The sequence below is a fragment of the Colletes latitarsis genome, chromosome 12 (genome assembly GCF_051014445.1).
Source record: "Colletes latitarsis isolate SP2378_abdomen chromosome 12, iyColLati1, whole genome shotgun sequence".
Taxonomy (NCBI): domain Eukaryota; kingdom Metazoa; phylum Arthropoda; class Insecta; order Hymenoptera; family Colletidae; genus Colletes; species Colletes latitarsis.
Genome location: NC_135145.1, coordinates 17,513,792 through 17,536,727, shown reverse-complemented (window position 1 = coordinate 17,536,727; position 22,936 = coordinate 17,513,792). Strand labels below are relative to the sequence as shown.

The 22,936-nt window shown below is 33.7% G+C and overlaps 3 protein-coding genes across 9 annotated transcripts in view; 2 read left to right on the top strand and 1 right to left on the bottom strand.

The window, feature by feature from the left end:
- The first annotated feature begins 3,749 nt into the window (after positions 1-3,749).
- Positions 3,750-10,311, top strand: Rhogap68f (Rho GTPase activating protein at 68F). Of its 2 annotated transcripts, none has more exons than XM_076780096.1 (10): positions 3,750-4,096; positions 4,739-4,840; positions 5,867-6,010; positions 6,277-6,457; positions 6,550-6,768; positions 6,853-6,951; positions 7,047-7,234; positions 7,312-7,512; positions 7,602-7,708; positions 7,799-10,311. In XM_076780096.1, exons 1-10 carry the CDS (start codon positions 4,048-4,050, stop codon positions 7,970-7,972), a joined length of 1,464 nt encoding a protein of 487 aa, XP_076636211.1. In that variant the 5' UTR covers positions 3,750-4,047; the 3' UTR covers positions 7,973-10,311. The 2 variants fall into 2 exon arrangements, with proteins under 2 accessions (XP_076636211.1, XP_076636210.1); XM_076780095.1 differs by having other exon boundaries at positions 3,751-4,096; positions 4,736-4,840.
- Positions 9,852-12,770, bottom strand: Rab21 (RAS oncogene family member Rab21). Its single transcript, XM_076780116.1, has 5 exons — positions 12,530-12,770; positions 12,138-12,446; positions 11,805-11,972; positions 11,627-11,745; positions 9,852-11,545 (listed from the first exon to the last, which is right to left on the bottom strand). Exons 2-5 carry the CDS (start codon positions 12,276-12,278, stop codon positions 11,305-11,307), a joined length of 669 nt encoding a protein of 222 aa, XP_076636231.1. The 5' UTR covers positions 12,279-12,446; positions 12,530-12,770; the 3' UTR covers positions 9,852-11,304.
- Positions 12,771-13,214: 444 nt separating this feature from the next.
- The window catches only part of LOC143349123 (uncharacterized), a 73,737-nt gene continuing 64,015 nt past the window's right edge, over positions 13,215-22,936 (top strand). The window contains exons 1-7 of one of the 6 annotated variants that reach the window (XM_076780099.1): positions 13,270-13,285; positions 20,972-21,256; positions 21,337-21,461; positions 21,538-21,636; positions 21,719-21,872; positions 21,956-22,133; positions 22,219-22,384. In XM_076780099.1, coding sequence (XP_076636214.1) covers positions 21,563-21,636; positions 21,719-21,872; positions 21,956-22,133; positions 22,219-22,384 — 572 coding nt within the window. In that variant the 5' untranslated portion in view covers positions 13,270-13,285; positions 20,972-21,256; positions 21,337-21,461; positions 21,538-21,562. Of the gene's footprint in view, positions 13,286-20,823; positions 21,257-21,336; positions 21,462-21,537; positions 21,637-21,718; positions 21,873-21,955; positions 22,134-22,218; positions 22,385-22,936 lie in introns of those variants that run through there. The other 5 variants (XM_076780098.1, XM_076780097.1, XM_076780103.1 and 2 more) reach the window with 5 other exon arrangements.

Sequence of the window (22,936 nt, the reverse complement as noted above, 5' to 3'; positions counted from 1 at the left end):
TAATGCAATGTCTGTATACAATGACTGTCTCTTAAAATCATACACCTAGCGATTCAGTCGATTTTCACTTATAAATCATAAAATTTACAGTAAATGACTAAACTACAGATACAGGTATACAGGGTGTTCGGCCAACCCTGGGAGAAATTTACATGGGCGATTCTAGAGGCCAAAATAAGACGAAAATCAAGAATACCAATTAGTTGATGGAGGCTTCATTACAGAATTATTAACGTTTAAAATTCCGCCTGTAGAATGGCAATCCGCGTACAGCTACGCACGCGTGGAAGGTCGCGGCAGGCCAGTGCTAGTGGTTCTCACGCAGCATAAAAAATTCTACTTACCGACGTTATCGACAGTCTTAGATTTTTGTCCTCTTGTGGAAATGCCACAGACGAGGTATACAAGTAGACCAATCTCCACAGACAAGGTATACGAGTAGACCTTTCAACCAATGTATTTTTTCGGCCCATTTTCCTGGGGCACTAGTGCCCCATTACCATTTTCGTGTCACTCGCAACGTTACCAACAGATTTAGAAATGAACACAAGAGGAAGTGAGATAGAAAATGAAATTTCAGAAATTTTATTGTTTTTTAACGAAATGAAAGTTATTAACGTTTAAAGTTCCGAGCGTACTGAATTTTTTTCTCGAAAATGCACAAGATTTCGAGGGTATGTCTATTCACCAAAAATGATTGTAATTGACTCCCGCAACCGAAAATAATTTTGTCAGAATTAATTAAACATTTTTTTTTTCGTCGAAAAATTTAGGCACCCTCTGTCAATTTTTCTTAAAAATTCCTTTTTCATTTTTAGTAATTTTGTTTGACACCCTACAGAAAAGTTGTCTAATACTTTTTTGTAGGTACCCATGAGCTCTACTTCAGAAAAAAGTTTCATTGAAATATATTCACTATTGCAGGAGTTATGACTGTTTGAAAATTGGACCATTTTTATGGGGTTTTTCTCATTTTGCGAGGTCAAGAACCAACTTTTCGAATATTTTTACGATTTGTACATATTCTACACTAAAATACGCGTAGTTTGCTTTTTTAAACATTAAAATCGTCCAATTCGTTTAGGAGTTATGACATTTTAAAGATCTGCATGAAATTTCGGGCAAACATTTCTGGCCAGAAATTAGATTTTCGTTGAGGAATTTTTTTCTCGAAAATGGTTAGGATTTCGAGGGCATGTCTATTGACCAAAAACGATTGTAATTGACCCCCGTAATTAAAAATAATTTTTTTAGAACGATTTGAAATTTTTTAATTTTGTCGAAAAATTTCACACCTACACGAATTTTTTTCTCGAAAGGGGGTAGGATTTCGGAGGTATGTCTCTTGACCAAAAATGATTGTAATGGACTCCTGCAACCAAAAATAATTTTTGGACCTTTCTCGTTTGTGAAAAATTTCTGCACCTGGTCTGCCGTCTGATAATTAATATGCGATTATTCTTTGCAATCCCCCCATAGTCAATTCGCATATATTTACGCACACACTACAGCTGTTTACCTATCAATATTAATTCAGTGAATAGTTTCTGAACTGACCGCCATCCATGAGAAGAGGGCGCTAAAATCAGGTCCGAATTTTCAGGTCGGTATGGCAGTCAGATTCGGCTGCGAAAGTCCATAAGGGAAAGGTCTATTCGTATACCTCGTCTGTGGTGAAAGGTCTACTCGTCTGTGGTGAAAGATCTACTCGTATACCTCGTCTGTGGTTTCACCTTATGGACTTTCGTGGCCCAATCTGACTGCCATACCGACCTGAAAATTCGGAGCTGATTTTAGCGCCCTCTTCTCATAGATGACGGTCAGTTGAGAAACTATTCACTGAATTAGTATTTATGGGTAGACAGTTGTAGTGTGTGCGTAAATACATGTGAATTGACTATGGAACGGATTAAAAAACGCAATTTTCAAACGACCATAACATCTACAATAGTGAACATATTTCAATGAAACTTTTTTCTGAAGTAGAGCTTATGGGTACCTACAAAAAAGTATTAGACAACTTTTCTATACGGTGTCAAACAAAATTACTAAAAATAAAAAACGAATTTTTAAAAAAAATGAACCAGGGGGTAGATGCCTCAATTTTTCGGCAAAATTGGAAAGTTTCAAATCACTCTGAAAAAATTATTTTCGTTTGCAGGGGTCAAATACAATCATTTTTGGTGAATACATGTATCTCCGAAATCCTACATACTTTCGAGAACAAAATTCTTTAGCGAAGATATAATGTATGGCCAGAAATGTTTCTGTAATTTCATTTTCTGTCTTACTTCCTTTTGTATTCATTTGTGTAACCTGTTGGTAATGTTGCGAGTGACACGAAAATGGTAATGGGGCTCTAGAGCCCCAAAAAAACGGGCCGAAAGAATGCATTAGGTGAAACGTCTACTCACATACCTCGTCTGTGGTATAATCATTATTATCCATAGCCTGATTATAGTCAAAGTCTAACCAGACTTTGAAATGAGAACATAAAACTTAAATATAAAGTTTCATTTAAATTCATTCAGCTATTTATATTCAATCGTATTAAGGGGGTAGACAAGGGTAATGCAGTGCGCTGTATACCGACACAATTTGCCCCGAAATATGAGTTTACGGAATAAGAGATTTTGCCCTTATATGAGCAGATTTTGGGTCGGATGAGGTCTCATTCGAAAGAGGAAGGTTCAATGCAGCGCGCGCTAGTCAGGATCGAACGACATTGTGTTCACATTTATTAATATAAACGTCGAAAATCGAGAAAAAAAATTGACAAAATGCAGCCACAGAATCGAGGTCTTTCTAGGTTACTAAAAGAGTTGTGCGACTCCAATACTGACCAGCGCGCGCTGCGTTGAACCTTCCTCTTTCGAATGAGACCTCATCCGACCCAAAATCTACTCATATAAGGGCAAAATCTCTTATTTCGTAAACCCATATTTCGGGTCAAATTGTGTCGGTATACAGCGCGCTGCATTACCCGTAGGTTTACGGTACGCGTCAATTTGACGCATTCAGATTCTAAACTTAACGTTATAGGACTCATAAATATTATTTGTTAGCAATTTATATTGAATTGAATTGATGTAATGATATGGATGTATCCTCTAATTAAAAGAAAAACTGCATTTTAATGCAACTGTCAACGTAGCGAATTATAATAAAAATATGCGCAACGAGTGTCCGTAAACCTAGTGTTAATAATATACATATGTACCCTAATACATAGGAATAATAAAAAAAAATTTCTTCTTTTTCAATAATTAAAATATGATCAGGGGGTCTTAAAACATGTATTTCCGTAAAAAAATTTCTCAAAATTTTTTTTTCATTGATACTTTGCTTATGTGCGCCTACATAGATCAGAAAGTAATGTAAGGCGAAGAATACTGGTGCATTTGGAGTTCTACTTTGTATCGCTGCGAAGCTGCTGCCCTTTTGCTTGGACATAAAAAATGCCTGGGCAATCGAAATTCCAAATCGTAATGCCGTTGACGTGAGGTCGGATTTCAGTTGTTGAAGAGCGAGAAGGCAAACATGAGCCTTCTCTCTCGACTCCCACGAGACGGTCCGAAATTACTTCGGGTATCTTCGGAGATTCGAGAAAGAGAGCATGCGTCAGTTTGCCTTCGTCGACTCTCCGAAACTCCACGAGCTCGCGTACGCGTGATCTGGCATGTGTGAGTAGCGCCCTCGGTGCTCAATCTGGCATCTCCGAGTATAAATCGACCTTAAATCGACCTGCCCGAATTCCGATTATCGAAGCTGCCCGAAACGCCCGAGCTCGCATACACGTAACGATGCATTGGTGCGCGTAAGTGGTGGGGCAGTTTCCCGATGACACCGGTCTGCCGTCTGGTAACACTGCTACGAATTACAATTAGCGACACAACAGATGAAAGCGTGACGTGAATACGTCGGCTTGCCATACCGCGTCGAGATAATGTCGTTCGAGAAGAGAAACGTTGTCCGTTTGTAAAGCAGGGTACATAAGAAACCCCGTAATTTAACCCCGGCACTGTTTTGTCGCGCGGTTGCCAGAAAATGGAAGCGGACTATCAACCGACGCTAAGCCCAACGCGAACTTTGACAGGTGAGCTTATACGTCGCGATTGTTGACGCTGCCCAAGGTGTCAAATAAACGTTACGTCAAGCACGTATCGCTGCGCGAATCGCGATTGTAAAACTTCACCTGGCATCGACACATGTTACCTTTTTTGTATTCGTTCCAGCGAGAGAACGTTTCACCATAGATCTCGGTCTGCTATGTGAAAAACACGTCGATAGGCGATGAATAATTCACGTATTGACAACGATAGTACGTATCGCGAAATCGCAGATAGCCCTAAACTTGACATAACGCTGTCGTACGATTAAAATCCGTGTGTCGTTTGTAAGTTTCTTTTTTTCGAGCATCACTGATTCATGGCGGTTTGTAAACACTGATGAAAAGTGGCAAAAATGTTTATCGAAGATCGTATGCCGTGTAATACGATCTGGAGAATGATATATAACAAGAAACCGCGAAGTGCATAGAAGTCATCAATTTATTATGATACCTCTTATGCAAACATGTTTTTTTTCCAATCGTTATTTAATATTTTTTAAATATTTGTAAAATAATACCATTGATCGAATGCAAAATTGTAGTGATCGGTACAACATCCTGAGATTCGTTGAAGTTTATACGGTACGGACAATAATACGCATACTTTTATGTTTGTAATAACAGCAGCTAATGACGTCGAGGATCCGTATCCAAGTTTGTCAGATTATCACGATTACGAGCCCAATTTGGAATTCGATGATACCGAGTTGCAGACCACTTCGAATAATGGTAAGACGTTCGAGCACAGATAATATTTCAATTTGGATATTAACGATACTCAAAGTTGTATCGAAGCAAATTATATTATAATTATTTTAATACGTTTATGTCGATTGCTTTGCATTATTATTTTTATATCGTCTGTAAATGCTGTTGTATTTAACCCTTCAACAGGCATATATGTATACAAAGTAGACACGGGTCAGTTTTTATATTAATCCCTTGTCTTTGTTAACTCCGGATTGCTCAGGTCACAATAAACAAGAAGGTCGGTCACGCATCGAGCCATTTAGCTGTTTAACTAAGTGTTACTGACGTGGTTGGTGTAAGGATTGCTTAGTTCGTTTAGGGAATTATAATCTAAATGTGTGAACGTAACGAAAAGTTACACGTAACTGAAGTAAGAAAATATCGAGACCAACTGAACTACGAGTGTGACTCGTACTGTTTACATTTGGTCCGAATGAAGTACCACAAGCCAGGCTCGTGCTTATTGTTTTATTCTTACCATGAGTCTCACTCGTTGTTGTAGGACAAAGGGTTAAACTTCAGTTTGGTAATATTTTTTAACAAGCGTACACCAGTTTGCTCGAAGTATTTCGAAGAATACTAAGGAATCGCTGGGTTTTCCAAATAGCATTCGTATCATAGCAGCGTATTTATCTTTATTTTTATGCAGTGATTTTTTATTTTTTCAAGAGATTAACTTTTATTTCCTATTTTGTTTCTTATTTTTCTTGAGATTTCTCGATTACCAACAATAATACAAAACAAGACTATACTAACATGAAATGTATACTTGTTTAATGTATAAAGAATATAATAGACTATAGTAACAGATATTTTGTACGTTTGTGTAAATATTTTATAATCATTTACAAGCAAATTGAAATTTCATTAATATATCATGTAATTGTGAGATATGTGTCCATTGGAGAGTTAATTAAAACATAAATTAAGAAATACTCGAGAAAGTACGTTAAACGTAATTTTGTGTAATTATCATAGAATGTAATTAAAATAATGGTTTTGTAGCTGTACAACTTTTAGAAGAAAAATTGGATTTGATTAGCAGCGGTGCTGGTACTGGGATAGATTATCTTGAGAGTCCAGTGAGCGACGGCACAATTGAAGAGAACTTTGAAGAAGCTTTGGTAGATGCTCCAGTTATCGAATCCGGTGTGTGACCTTTTATCTTCTGTTAGTAGCCACTAAATGTCATGGCATTTGGGGCATAGCAGGTGAATTATGTAGACCATTGTACAGTTTTATTATTGCATGGTTTAAAAATGCACAGAACCAAGGAAACGATGACTTTGTTTTGATTCGATGATGATAAATTGTGTTGGGTATCTATTCTATAAAAAAAAAGAGTCACGGGAAAAAGCAGAAATAGTTTAAATGTTAAAACGTTATTGTGAAAATGTTCTCTTTTTGATGAGCAGCGGAGGATCTTGCTGCATTGGATGGTGAACTTACGGACGAAGAAGATTATCTTGATATTTCGAGATATGGTATTGTAGAAGTGGTTGGCGATGACAGTGCTGGTCGTAAAATAATCATAGTATCTGCATGTAAATTACCTCCTGTCGGAAAAGAAACATTTAATCATGCTAAACTTCTCAGGTTTGTTGATATAGACACATTATTCTAAACATAGAGTGTTTAAAATTAAATTAGTTCTGTGATAAATTTATAATGATATACTTATTCGACAGGTATCTTACGCATACTTTAGACACATTTGTAGAACAAGACTACAGCCTGATTTATTTTCACTATGGTCTTACTTCCAAAAATAAGCCACCGTTATCCTGGTTATGGCAAGCGTACAAAGCTTTCGACAGAAAGTATAAAAAAAATTTAAAGGCTTTGTATTTAGTTCACCCGACTAATTTTATTAGAATCGTATGGCAAATATTTAAGCCAGCCATTAGGTAATTAATTCTCTTTCGCTCTCATTTGATGAATATCTTCTTTATGTTGGTACATCAAAGTTGCTTGTTCTTTGATTATTTCAGTGCAAAGTTCGGTCGTAAAATGATGTATGTTAATTATTTGGAGGAACTGGCACAATATATTAATCTCGATCAACTTATTATACCTCCTCAAGTAATAGAGTAAGCATTTTTCCACACGGTTATTAATATTTTTATATTTACTTCGTTATCAGTAACTTAGCCACATACCATTATCTAATGATATTAATTTTTAGACACAATGAACAGCTAATGTTAAAGAATAAAAAGAATTTGCCAACAAGTCCACCTCAGAGTGCGGTGACAACACCAGTTGGTACCACTCAGTTCGGAGCAAGTCTCCTCTTTATCAAAGAAAATAATAATAATGATCCTATACCACCAATAGTGCGACAGTGTGTTGAATTTCTTGATACACCCGATGGTGTGTATAATTAACTCATCGTTTATATATTTTATCGTATAAACAATGTAATAACAAAGATTATTGTGAATTTACAGCCTTAGAAACAGAAGGAATATTCAGACGATCGGCTAATGTAGCGGTAGTCAAAGAACTTCAGCATCGTTGTAATCAAGGATTACTTGTTGATTTTCAGGGAGATCCACATATAGCAGCAGTTCTTCTTAAAACGTTTCTTCGCGAGTTAGATGAACCTCTTATGACATACGAATTGTACGACGAAATAACACAATTTCAAAGTAAGTAACATACATAGATATCGTTTATCTATGTTATGTATAACTCATTATTTATAATTTACATAAGTCGTAATATTTAAATATTACAGGTCTATCGAAAGACGAACGTCCAAGAAAAGTAAAAATACTAGTACTTGAGAAACTTCCAGAAGACAACTATAAAGTTTTAAAATATATTGTACAATTTTTATCGAGAGTAAGATATTATTGCTCTACTAGTTACATTTGATTCTATCTAATTTAAACAGGTAATAACTTTCCAATAATATTTATTATTTTGCAATAGGTGATGGATAGGTGTGATTTGAACAAAATGACATCAAGTAATCTCGCTGTGGTATTCGGTCCAAATCTTGTCAGAGCGCCACCGTCGCGTGGAATGTCACTCTCTGCAATAGGTCCTATTAATCAATTCATAGATTTTTTATTTATTCATCAGGATGAAATATTTATTATTTAAAAGGATCGTAGAAGCAAACATCGAAGGCCTAATTTGAAACGAAATTCGTATTTTACGTGTATGTTGTAGAAGGGAAATCCCTACAGGTCAGGCTGCCAAGTTTGATATTGTAAAAATTATTGGAAAACAACAAGAAAAAATTTTATAGGATTTTTAACAAGAACTCGACGAGTTTACGAGACTTTCATCTTGATGTATGAAAAAAAAAAACCAAGAAAATCTCATTTTATCAGCTTTAGAACTTTAGCTCTTAAATCATATCAAATTTGTTGGAAACTTAAAAGTGAACGTAACAATTCATGTATAATATTCATATTTAATTATAACGTCCGTACTTCGTTGATTAAAATATTTTTATATTTGAATATACAAATAGAGAAATATTTGCATACCTACTAATGTCACAAATAGCGCTTAATTATACAGCCTGCACAAGATTTTTTAACGAATTGGTAAAAATTATTTCAGAATTGAAACACTGAATATAATATTGACATAATACAAAGGGACTCTGGATGCTAATTTAAAAATATGTAAACATAACGTGAAAATTAATGGGATACCAAAGATACATGAAAATGTCATGCAATTATTGTAAAATTTAGAATTATTTAGAAATAGTATAACGTAATGAAAATAGACAAGCAGAAGTATAATGGTGTACAGGATGCCTTGCATAATTGTATTAATTTAAGAAAAATGAACATGACACAATTCATAAGTCATAATTAATTAACTATTGATTATACCTTGTTATAGTTGATTAGTATAGCCAAAGTGAAATACGAATTAGTGATTACTGATAGAATATGGCATCCTTTGTATTAAAATTGTGTACATACATACTAAAATTAATAGTAATGTATAAAATTTTAGTCCGATTATATGAAACTGTCCACGTAACTATACAGATAGAATATCAATGAATTTAAAAAAAAAAAAAAAATGATTACATTACACTATAAAATTGAATTTAAATTGCAATAAAACTTATTATTTTCGCGTAAATACAATTGTTGATGCGATTTAGCATGTTATGTGATGTTTGGTCTATAACTTTAAATGTGATCGTAGTCTGTAAAATAACAAATTCGTAAAAAAGAGAAAAAAAGGAGAATAATTCGCATGATCATTTTCTAGTAATAATAGCGATGGAAACTATAGAAATTGTTATTCATTATTATCGTAACTTAACAATTAGATTAAAATCATTGTCAGGGTATTGTGTAATGTAATACTTAGCATAATATTGTCTGTTGTCACTTTAAGGATAAAAGACTTACACTAACCTTTTCAGAATCAAATATTTGTACATTTTTCCTTTTTTTTTTTTTTAAATAGTCCTGCCATTATGGGTGTCTGGGATAAAATAGAGGCTAATCGTCCAATACACTCTTTGCTATCAGAAAAAAAGACTAACCCAGACCTATATAGAACTGATACAACTACATTCCATAAAATTACTTTAATAAAGCATGATTATTTATACAAAAACTAGGATACAGAACGTGTCATAAAATGTATATTACACAACTCATTATTTCCAATGTTCTAAATATTTTTCTGATTCACAAACAGCCATGGACAACCCATCCATAAATTTACATACAATTAACGATTAAAATTACGAGTCCATACGAAAAAGAAATATTTATGTTGCTACAATAGATGAATTTGTGGATGTTCATGATCCATGTATGTACCTGTGATAGAGTAGAATATTTGTACTTTAGTCTCACGAATACTATGCATGTAATTAAATTAAGATAACGATATTTTCCAACAGTCCTTTACTTTGTAACTAATTATAAAAACTAATCTAAATTGTGAACTATAAAATGCAAAACATTCCCAAAAAATATTGTATTACATATATATGTATATGTTAATTAAGTTTTTATTAAAACACAATGGTATTTAAATATACATACATTTATACGAGAGAAATAGATACATCTGGTAATTATAATGAATCTTCCAGCTATATATGCGAATAACAAGATATTTGGTTTATGGATCAACCGAGGATCTATCAATGTAATGAAATATCGAAATACAGAAAAATCAATCTCTCAAAATATAATAGGTATTTCTTATTTTTAACGCCAAGTTAAAATTATTTAGGCTTCACGTTTCATATTTACATTATCGTTTGAACAAATAAAATATTACAAATTTCATGATACATGTAGCTTATCAGTCGCTGACTTTATCGTCTTTGTACAATATAGTTATCAATATGTACATTATTTTAAATAATGTTTATATATAAAATTACGCTAAACTTTTAAATATTACAAGAGATCTGAAATAATTTCTTACTTGCGTATGTATAAAAATGTTTACAGATGTTCGATCATTGTAGTGTTACGTATGTATCAATATGGAACCAAAACGTTTGGTAGCTAGGGCGTTGGCATGATTATCTAGCGCTCATCCCCTTTATGGGGTTTGATTCGAGCAAACTGTCCTGTTTATTTGCTTTATATAGTAATCCCTCACCACTGGTTGCATTTTGAGATGTTACGCTCTCTGAGAATTCCCTTTCAAGCAACATCATCGTACACCTTAGTGGTTTTTAAGTACGTAAGTATCTAGCAGACTATCAGAATAGAAACTCTCGCCGTTAAGGCATTTTTTAGCAACAGTATTTAGCCCTTTGGACATAGCAACTGTATTTAAGCAATACACAGAATATATTCAAGTATTCTGCTAAACTTGTTTTATTCGATTGAAAGCAACCCTGAAACTTATTAGCAGTAAGACTATGAGTGTCTTACCAATTGATACATCTTCAAGGTTCGACAATTTCCTAAAACCTACATGGCTCTCTGCGTTAGGCATATACCGATTCTTTAAATCTTTGACCCCGTGGCTCTTAGGGATACCAGACCCTGGTTCATTCGTGTAATCTTCACCCACAGACCTTCTTTACTTTTCCTGGTCAAACTGAAACCCTCCGTCAAGCATAGTTACAAAATGTTACAAATTTTTTGTTCATACTGTTAGCACTGAATCATCGTTTTAGTACTGCGACGTCATTAAATATCTACCCATTATTAGTTTATTTGATGCGATAAAATAATATCGAAGAAAGAAAACAGTCGTAATATGTAAAACTTTTATAAATATAAAATAACAATATTTACTGTTCACTTATACTATAAAATATAAACAAAAAATATATTTGGTTCTGCACTAAAATGCCGTACATTTTCTTGCATTACGCCAATGCAATTTTTGAACAAATTTTTTCAAAGATATATTTCTTTTTATATATACACTTATATATACGGTTTGTTCGTAATTAGAACCATCTCGAACATCTAAAATTAAGATGTTTGCGAAGAACCACCACAGCAGGAAGTTTTCACTGGTTCCGTTTCTTCAGCCTCGTCTTCGACTACAACAACGTTACGACGTGTACTGTTCGTCCTTGTTAACGTAGACTTTTGTTCTGCCTCGTCCACATGCTGTATCATCTGTTGCGTTAAATTCAAAAACATATCTTCTATATTTTGGTTCAACTTAGCGGAAGTATGAAAGTGCATAGCTCCGACTTGATTAGCATACCTAATAATACAATTTCATATTATCAATGTATGTTCATTTCTCGGTGGAATCGAAATGGAAAGGACAGTACGAGATACTTACTCTTCAGCTTCTTCTATGGAAACGCTCCTATCCTTCTCTAAATCTACCTTATTTCCTGCTATCGCTAAACAAATTTCGCTACCTAGCATTTTTTTGAGCTCCTTGACCCAACTTTTTACCTGCAACGCAATTAATGGAACATATGGGACGATAGAAATATCACTTATTTTTAATTTACCTTCTGAAACGTATCTTCGTCTGTGATATCGTAAACTAATATGGCACCGTTAGACATTCTATAATAGATTGGTCCAAGAGCATGAAATTTTTCTTGGCCAGCTGTATCCCATATCGACAAGTTTACTTTTTTCCCATTTATAGTCAATTTTTTATTTAAAAACGATGCCTGAAAACAGAGAAATTCTCAAGAAATCTTTCGACAAATGTACAAATGATCAGATGAATTTTAGGATATAAATAAAACACAATGCATTACGAATACAGGTATACCACAAATGTAAAAGCACAAACCACGAAAAAAGTGTGATTGCAAACGGTACGTATTTATTACCTGTAATGTGCTGATATGTCTGTCGTTAAATTTGTCCTCCACATACCGCAATGCAACAGAAGTTTTCCCGACACATCCTTCGCCGAGTAAAACTACTTTGAAAGTATAACCATTACCAGTGTTACTAACTGTACTGGCCATAATTTGCAAATAACTAATTTATGTACTCAAAAGACAATATTATGTTTATAATTTTACGCAGAATAATCGTCGACGGTGTAGTTTACAGAGTACATCAACAAATGTCTATCATAACGATTTGGGGTATTCACAGGCTTGCGGCAGTACGTATTTATATTTTTATTTCCACTGAACAACGTCAAAATGAAACAATCAGCTGTTTTCATTTCAATGACCATCGACAAACAAGAAGCAAAAACATCTATTCTTACTTCAAACGTATCGCCAATAGATGGCAAATCATCAGTAGTACATTTCTTAAATATGCCCAAAAGTTCGAAATAAGTCACTGAACGACTAACATAAATATCATACGAATGAAAAAATATAAACAACTTGGGTTCAATCACTATACACTAACACGATGTTATCAAGTCGAACTCGACGTTAATAAAATTTTGTCTTCGATACGTTACATTTAAAAAGCTGTATCTACGCATAATTTTTTTTATCGTGTTCAAGATTCGTAAAGATGGCGCTGCGTTCATTGTTACTAAGCTGCCGAAATTTTCGTCGAATTGTACTGATAGAAAATACCTTGTTGCCAGTTTCAGAAATTTTGTCGATCGTGTACAGATACATAAGTCGAAATCCGATAAAAATAAACGATTCGATCGCATTTGTATTTTAAAAACTAAATTTTTAATGTCTCGGAGCCCTGGTGGTATTTTCTCGAACTGATGCCCGACAAAAATCAAATCCTCCAACGGAAATCAAGAGCGTACGAGCGAGGATAAATTTATACGATCAATTTCGATATATTGTCAATAAAAATCGATCACGGTGCGTGTAAAATTTATTTAGAAAAAAATATACCTATCAAGAACCGAAAGGACGGCAATACGCGAAAATCGGGATTTCTTATTCGACGCTTACGGATGCTCCTTTGACTAGAGTATGCAACGGAGCCAGCGCCGTGAGCCTGCGCAAAGGAACTCTCAAATCTGGCCGTCACCTGTATTGAAAAGGTAAGTGACTCTGCTGTCATTAATCTTAACAACTTAATGTGAATTTCGCGAACACGTGCCGCAAAAATACGATGTATTGATAACGCGACGCGTTGCCAGCAGCCTCGTAGATTGTCACGCGAAATTACTCACGTGTTACGGATAAATATGTTCCGAGATGTCAGCGTCTTCGGCTCCGTGGTCAGAATCTGCCAGGCTGCTGCTGTATCATCGCCGATACATTTGACATGCATTTGTCGTTCCGGCCTTTTCGTTTGTTGATCCGTTGATCCGTCCTCGCTGCGCGTTAACGTGATCGCTGAAATCTGTGTGGTTTATGTCAAGTGCGTCAAGAAACTTTTACCAGACCGACGTAGGTACCGCGTACCTTGACGGATTTTTCATTGTCGGCACTGGTTGTTGCGTTGACAGGATACCGAATAACATACAGAAAAGATATTTCGCGGACCGTCGTGGAGATCGAGCGGTCGTTATACGTTATTCATCTTTCGGATCGACAATGATTCCCGCGTTTTTACTCGCGCGGTGCTCCACTTGGCAAGTAGACTTGTTTGTTTGTGCGTGCCGTATCATCTGTCATGGCGTGCCCGCTTGTGGCGGGTATCGTGTAGCTGATTTTCCTCGTGTTGTTCGCTTAAGGTTCGTGTCAGTTGGTATCGTCGCATGAGTCGTTCGCGAGGAATCGTCCCTGGGAAATTAATCGGAAGTGATGTTCTATTTATCCGATCGTTCGGACGAACATACTGTGCTCGAGACGGGGTTGGTTAGAACGGTGGGAAGGGAAGGTACCGACGATGGCGCCGACCGTACTGTGCCACGCGCCATGTCGGTCTCTTGTTCGTGCACGTCCTTCGTTCGGTGCACCACGATTCGCCTGTAGATTTCTTTTTTTCCTCTCTGTTCGTGAAAATGGCACACGACCTGTCACGAGTGATATTCGGTAGGGACCCACATACTTGTAAAAGGGATCGCCGCGGGCGTGCTCGGTGTTACATGCATACATGCCCTGAAAATTAATAGGATTTTTTTACGTTTCGACGAGTAAAAAAAACTCGAGACATTTTTAGACGAGATCGCGCGGTCCTCGGCTTATGCAATTTTTTCACAAACGCATGCTGAGCACTCGTATGAGAAATTTTAAGATTCGTTTTATTTTTTTAAATTTAACGTTTAATTTTAATTATGAGATAATTTAACGATATCGCCAAATGGATCGGTGAACTAATTGAACTAAAATTTTGTTGATTTTTAAACGTCACGTAAACTGTACTTGATATTGCATATATAATAAATTTTTAATTGTTTATTGTGATACAGTATTTACTACGTAGAAGTGACATACAAGTTACGTATGTCTTATATCAATAATGTTCTTAAGAAGATGTTCGATTATTGATAATAATTATAATTTGGTAACGTTCGTGATATTTAAATTTTCTGAAATGCGGAATATCGATGTATTTCGTGTTAAGGATATATCGTAAAGGTAGAGAAATATTTCTTGGTATTTGTGTTCTGACCAAAATACCGGAACCTGTTTTATCATAATGTAGGTCATCTCGATCAGACACTTGCGACATCGTTAAACATCGTCTGAACGAAATCGAAGTTTCTCAGTTTGAAATAATTTTATCATCGGTTACGATCTTGCCAATTGTTTATTCAGTGTATTAAATGGTTCCCTGCAATAATTCGTAACAGATCGCGTACAATCGAGCGATACGTATTTACATGGAGGGATGGTATCTTCTTCTATTTTTGAAACCGTAGAGCAACTGTAAAAGTGAGAACGAAAGTTGAACTACTGAGTTAGCATGTCAGGGACACGACGTCCAATCGTGGTGCAGTTTTTGTTTTTATCACGTTCGTGCCTTTAATCCAAACCTAATATAATTTATTATAAACAACAATTGTTTTTAATAAGTCACATTAACAAAATCTATTACAACCATAAAGGTGCATATTTGACACATATGTCTCATTGTTTCGTTTGCAATTCAAAGTAATGTAAGAGATAAAAGTATCTTGCCTGGAGTTGTTTATTGAATCACATAGAGTGGTATACGTATGTAAGATAATATTAATCGTTATAATTACGAACAGATTAAAATGTATAAGATGTTTAAATTATATAGAAAATATATTGAATTTATCACCAATTGTTTACAGTCGTAAATGCTCTTATCGATATCGAAATTACATTTTGTGGTCATACTCGCAAACAATGAGTGCTACTTAATATGCGCGCAGTAAGGTCAGAGATCTGAGTCGTATCGGGATGAAGAGGCAACCGATCAACAAACCACGTGGCAACATCGCTCTACCCTCCTCTTTTTTTTCTCTCTCCCCCCCTCTTGTTGTCTGATGTCCCTTAGATCGTCCCCCACTATAATCATCGACTGCAACGCGGCGAAAGCACATTTACATTTTTTTGCGTACAGTACGTTGCAACATTCTTGCTTTGTGGTTTCAACTATCGATGGCGCCACTCCCAGAATGAGTGCAAAAATGTGTCGCGCGCGTCGAGCCGAGAAAGACGTTAGTATTCAGGGTTATGTACGGACGCAACGCGGGGTTCAAATTGCGTCCATTGAAATTTCTTGCAGGCTTTAGCTTCTTTAAATACGTTCAATTTAATTACTAAATATCGAAATGTCTCAGCAAATATAGTTCGTTGTGAAACTTTCGTTTGTTAATTTTTATCAAGCACATCGAGTACATCGAAACGTAATTTCAAAAATGTTTATTCAAAGTAGATCAGACAGATTATACACTAGGTAAATAATAGTTTTGTTTTCGATGCAAAAGCATTAAAACTTCAAATTTTTCTCAACTCATTCAAAAAATAAACGATGATAAAATGTTTTCTTGATTAGCATTGAAAGCATTAAAATTTCTTTATTCGTTGGCAAATCTGGAACAATCAAAATTTAAATATTTCTATTTCTGTTTATAATTTCTGGAAGTGGAATTTTGAATTTCGAATTTCTTACACAAGTTTTTCTGAGGTCCGTTATTGTACACAATTCGAAAATATCCAGGATGCAAAATTGCACGATATTTTCTGAAAAACCATACATGTATTTTTTGAATTTCGTGCATCCTGAGTCATAAATATAACGTAGTGATTCGCGTATTTTTATATTTTTCTGGTTGGTATTCCAATAATTACGCGTGGATTTCAAAATATAATTAAATGGGATATTAAATAAGGTGTACATGGATTTGAGGTTACGTTCGGATCATTCGAAATTGGTGTTACGCTCTTTGGTAAAATCATCCTTGAGAAAGACAAGGACGGATAGGTACTATACAGAGCAAATTCGGCATATCGAAGGAAAACTGGTTTGCCTCCACGCGTTGCACCTACTACGATGTATGTATCTCGAATGAATGCTGTCTCGCGTATACAGGGTGTTCGGCCACCTTTGGGAAAAATTTTAATAGGGGATTCTAGAGACCAAAATAAGACGAAAATCAAGAATACCAATTTGTTGATGGAGGCTTCGTTAAAAAGTTATTGACAATTAAATTCGACAATTTCAAATCGTCCTGAAAAAATTATTTTCGGTTGCAGGAGTTAATTATAATCATTTTTGGTGAATAGACATACCCCCCAATTCTTGCGCATTTTCGAGAAAAAAATTCAAGAAAGTCTGAAATTTTTCGGTGAAAAAAAAATTTTTCAAATCGTTTTAAAAAAATTATTTTCGGTTGTGGGGGTCAATTACAATCATTTTTGGTCATTACACATACCCCCAAAATCCTACTCACTTTCGAGGAAAAAATTCATGTAGGTACTGAAATTTTTCGACAAAATTAAAAAATTTCAAATCGTTCTGGAAAAATTATTATCGGTTGAGGGGATCAATTACAATAATTTTTGGTCATTACACATACACCCAAAATCCTACTCACTTTCTAGGAAAAAATTCATGTAGGTGCTGAAATTTTTCGACAAAATTAAAAAATTTCAAATCGTTCTGGAAAAATTATTATCGGTTGAGGGGATCAATTACAATAATTTTTGGTGAATACACATACCCCCAAAATCCTACTCACTTTCGAGAAAAAAATTCTTTACCGAAAATATACCATGTGGCCGGAAATATTTCTATAACTTTTTAACAAAGCCTCAATCAACAAATTAGTATCCTTGACTTTTGTCTTATTTTGGCCTCTAGAATCTCCCATTAAAATTATTCCGAGGGGTGGTCGAGATTTAAAAGGTGTTCGGCCACCCTTGGGAAAATCTTTAATGGGAGATTCTAGAGGCAAAAATCAAGAATATCAATTTCTTGACTGAAGCTTCGTTAAAATTAAAAAATTAAATTAAAAAATTTCAAATCATTCTGAAAAAATTATGTTCAGTTGCGGGGGTCAATTACAATCATTTTTGGTCATTACACATGTCCCTGAAATCCTACTTACTTTCGAGAAAAAAATTTCTTACCGAAAATCTAATTAGGTGCCTAAATTCGACGAAAAAAAAAAATTTCAAATCGTTCTGGAAAAATTATTTTCGGTTGTGGGGGTCAATTACAATCATTTTTAGTCATTAGACATACCCTCGAAATCCTATCCACTTTCGAGAAAAAAAATCGGGTAGGTGCTGAAATTTTTCGTCGAAAAAAAAATTTTTCAAATCGTTCTAGAAAAATTATTTTCGGTTGCGGGAGTCAATTACAATCCTTTTCGGTCATTACACATATCCTCGAAATCCTACGCACTTTCGAGAAAAAAATTTCTTACCGAAAATCTAATTAGGTGCCTAAATTCGATGAAAAAAAAAAATTTCAAATCGTTCTGGAAAAATTATTTTCGGTTGCGGGGGTCAATTACAATCTTTTTTAGTCATTAGACATACCCTCGAAATCCTATCCACTTTCGAGAAAAAAAATCGGGTAGGTGCTGAAATTTTTCGTCGAAAAAAAAATTTTTCAAATCGTTCTAGAAAAATTATTTTCGGTTGCGGGGGTCAATTACAATCCTTTTCGGTCATTACACATATCCTCGAAATCCTACGCACTTTCGAGAAAAAAATTTCTTACCGAAAATCTAATTAGGTGCCTAAATTCGATGAAAAAAAAAAATTTCTAATCGTTCTGGAAAAATTATTTTCGGTTGCGGGGGTCAATTACAATCATTTTTAGTGAATAAACATACCCCCGAAATCCTATCCACTTTCTAGAAAAAAATTCGAGAAGGTGTGAAATTTTTCGACGAAGTTAAAATATTTCAAATCGTTCTGAAAAAAATATTGTTAGCTGTGGGGGTCAATTACAATCATTTTTGGTGAATAGACGTACCCCCAAAATCCTGCGCATATTCGAGAAAAAAATTCATTACTGGTGAAACTTTAAACGTTAATAACTTTGTAACAAAGCCTCCATCAACAAATTGGTATTTTTTATTTTCGGCTTATTTTGGCCTGTAGAATCCCTCATTAAAATTTTTCCCAAGGGGTGGCCGAATTTGTATATATAAAATTTATTATATATAAATTATATATGCTATAAATTCATAAATAATTATATATATTATTAAACTCTTACTATATTTTAGTAGATGCATATAGATTTCAAGATTAATATATGTAATTAAAATATTAATCTAGAAATTTTTGAATTTAATTGTTAATAATTTTTTAACGAAACCTCAATCAACAAATTGGTATTCTTGATTTTCGTCATATTTTGGCCTCTAGAATCCCTTATTAAAATTTTCCCCAGGGATGGCCGAACACCCTGTATACTCATAAACGACCAACGAACTTGTCGAAGTAAAACACGCCCTCGCATTGTAAATGATTATTGGTCGTTATCCGTGATGGGTCACGCGACGTCAATGATCTGCTTTTAATATTTAGTTACAATAAACATACTCTACAATCATCAAATAAGACGTCGATTGTCTCTAAAATACAAATTACATTGTGATTGGACTTAAAATTAGACTTGTAAATCGTTTTTTGTTTCGCTTTAATATTCTTCGGAACTGTAGTATCTTTCACGGTACATATTCAATATTTATCGAGTCACAGTCGCGACGTAGACACGCCATTTTATCGATATGATTCGGTTAGCGTTACGAAAATTTTTTGGAGAAACAAAGACGATATTTTAAGAAATCACGTGTTTTATCATATTGGTCGCGCGCGTTGCACTATGTTGTGGTTTCTCGTACCTTCTATTTTTAGACGCATGTTTTTTTCGGCACACGGTTCTCTATCTGTCTTTTTTAAATTAAGGATAATTTTATCGTTCTAAAAACGAAACTACTTTTATTGTTACTTTTATAAATTTTTTAAATGCTTGCTGTAAATTAAATTATAGAAATTGCGCTACGTAAGATATCTCTATGAAATTGTATTTTACAATTTATTTAATTTAATCTATGAATATGAAATTATGTTAGAAAAAGGATCATTTGAAACATTAATTGGAATATATAGTTTAAAATTAATATATTTATTTTTTAAATTTAATATAAATTATTTGTATATTAAAATAGAAACTATTAATATTATATTATATAATAATAATAATATTATTTATTTTTATTTTATAAATGTATATATTTTTATGTTATATACAAGGTGTTCGGCCACGCCTGGTAAAAATTTTAATGGAAGATTCTAGAGGCCAAAATAAGACGAAAATCAAGAATACCAATTTGTTGATGGAGGCTTCGTTAAAAAGTTATTAAAAAATTAGATTAAAAAATTTCAAATCATTTTGAAAAAATTATTTTTGGTTGCGGAGGTCAATTATAATTATTTTTGGTGAATAGACATACCCTCGAATTCCTACCCATTTTCCAGAAAAAAATTCGAGAAGGTGTGAAATTTTGTCGACGAAAAAAAAAATTTCAAATCGTTCTGGAAAAATTATTTTTATTTAGTGGGGTCAATTATAATTATTTTTGATGAATAGACATACCCTCGAATTTCTAACCAGTTTCGAGAAAAAAATTTAATAATCAGATAAATTTTTTGACACAATTAAGACATTTCAAATCGTTTTAAAAAAATTATTTTTAGTTGCACGGGTCAATTACAATCATTTTTGGTGATTAAATATACCCCTGAAATCCTGCGCATTTTCGAGAAAAAAATTCAGTACGTGCGGAACTTTAAACGTTAATAACTTTTTAACGAAGCCTCCATCAACAAATTGGTATTCTTGATTTTCGTCTTATTTTAGCCTCTAGAATTTCCCATTAAAATTTTTCCCAAAGGTATATATAATTAATAATTTAATAAATTTAAATAATTTAAATAAAAAGTATAATATTGAAAATATTAAGATAAATCAATTTTTTAAATAAAGAAGTATTACTAAAAAATCATTAAATTTTAAGTTAGAATAAAGTTTCTCCGTGTAATGTATATAAATAATTAATAGATTGTGAATATTCACACTTTAATGAATCGTAAAAAAACACGATTTATTTATTTATCAATAACAAAGTTTTCAAAACGAAAGCAAAGAGAACGTTGTAACTATTTAAAAAGAAATGCATTCGTACATAATAAATTGTGTCCACTAATTCGTTATGTACAGTCGTAACTTTTATATGAATAATAAGTAATCACGATTTATAATGTAAATTTATAGTTTTAGTGACTCTATATAGAAAGAAGTGTCCGTAAAGTGTCTTTTAGCACGTTGTTTTTCTTTACAGTTTTATCGTATAATGTAAGTGGGGATTTGTGAGATTATGGACGCCCTTTGCTAGTGTGCGTGTCGTTACACGCGTGTAGCGTCTCGATAGGAGTCCTATAGAACACTGTCAAGCCAAAATCGCGGTGCTAGTTACAAAATGGTAAATCGATATAAATCGATTTTTTTCATCGTGGCAAATTATCGTGATCGAATTCTTATATGATTTTTACGCATTCCGTGCAGACAAATCTAATATCGACTAGATACTATCGCAATCATCGAAAACATGCTGTTTTCAGTAAAGGTACATTGAATTCAGGATACGCTAAACATACGGTTGATGATTATTTTATTCTTAAACATATATGAAATTCTCCTTTGTAGGTAATTATTTACAGTTATAAAGAAAGACCGATAATAAATTCTGAACAAAATTGGAACGAATTTGGTTGGAATAAATGTTTATTGGTTTTTTACGAGTTTGTTATCATATGATATACTTTATTTGCGTAAGGTTTTATGAAATTTTAATCTAATGTTTTATTTTCGCTTAAAAATTTTATTCAATGTTCCTTTCGTTTACAGAAGCAGTCTAAAAGTAACGTGCAAAATGTTTAGCTTTCACAAGCCGAAGGTGTATCGGTCTAGTACTGGATGTTGCATTTGTAAAGCCAAGTCCAGCAGGTAAACGAAACGACAACTTCTAAAATGAAATGAGATATTGCGAACAAGTTCTAACGAAGAATAATTCTTTCTGCGCCTACAGTTCAAGGTTTACGGACAGTAAAAAATACGAGGATGATTTTATGGAATGTTTTCAACTCGAGGAAAGACGAACCGGAGAAATATGTAACGCATGTGTGCTCTTGGTAAAAAGGTGGAAAAAATTACCTGCGGGGAGCAATCGCAATTGGAGACACGTGAGTATCAACATATATATTATTCTATATTTGTATTGATAATTTTATCTTTGCACGTGAAAGAAACTTTCGTCTTCTCTCAGGTTGTCGATGCACGCGCAGGGCCTGGTATTAAATCGCTGACAAAATTCAAATCAAAAAATAAAAAGAAAATGAAAGATATACCAGAGAAATTTGAGAAGATTATGAAAAAGAAACACATCTATTTGAAGACAGATAGAGATCGTGAACAGAGTCCAGCGATGAGCGATGATTTAACAGGTTGGTCTAGATAAACTGTACTTTTAACCTAGAAATTGTAAGAGTATGAGAAATTTTATATCTTAAATTGTTTTTCTTTTCGTAGAAGATTATTTAATCGGAGATGGTAGTAAAGGTTCGAGTAGAGCTGGAAGCCCCATAGGCAGCGATGATATTCCAGTTACCGAAAAGCAGTTAGATATGCAGGATGTCTCAGAATCAAAGAACGATTTAACTGTTAATGGTTTCATTGATCTGACTTATTTTAAGAGGTTTGTTTATTTTCATTTGTTTTAGATAATTAAACAATTTTTTCTTAATAAGAATCAAATGATAAGTACTTTTGCATTGAAAAATTAAACGCTTATATCAATTAGTTCGGACATAATATTCATTATCAATTTTAGCAGAAAAAAAAATATAATTTTGGCACTTCGATTTGCATCATCCTTGGTGCACGCTGCTAAACATAAAGATTTTAAGAAAGTAAAATGTGTGAGGAAGAAAGTGTTACGTATTTACTGAGATATATAAACATAAAAAAAAAATGATTTTTAAACAAATTACAAGAATTTACATAGTGCAATGTTTGAATGTGTATGAAAATATGATACTTGGAGTCGAATCAAAGGAAATTACATCAATTTACTTAGACCACCAAAAAAGAAGTAAATGTAGGTAATCGATCAATTGTTTCAATACTACGAGACATAATTTTGTCTTGTGTGTATTTATTTCCGTTCTGAACAACTTCTTTTTTCAATTCTTGCATATGATATATTTCTTAAAGTATGTAACTTCTTCTTAATACATTTTTAAAGCGT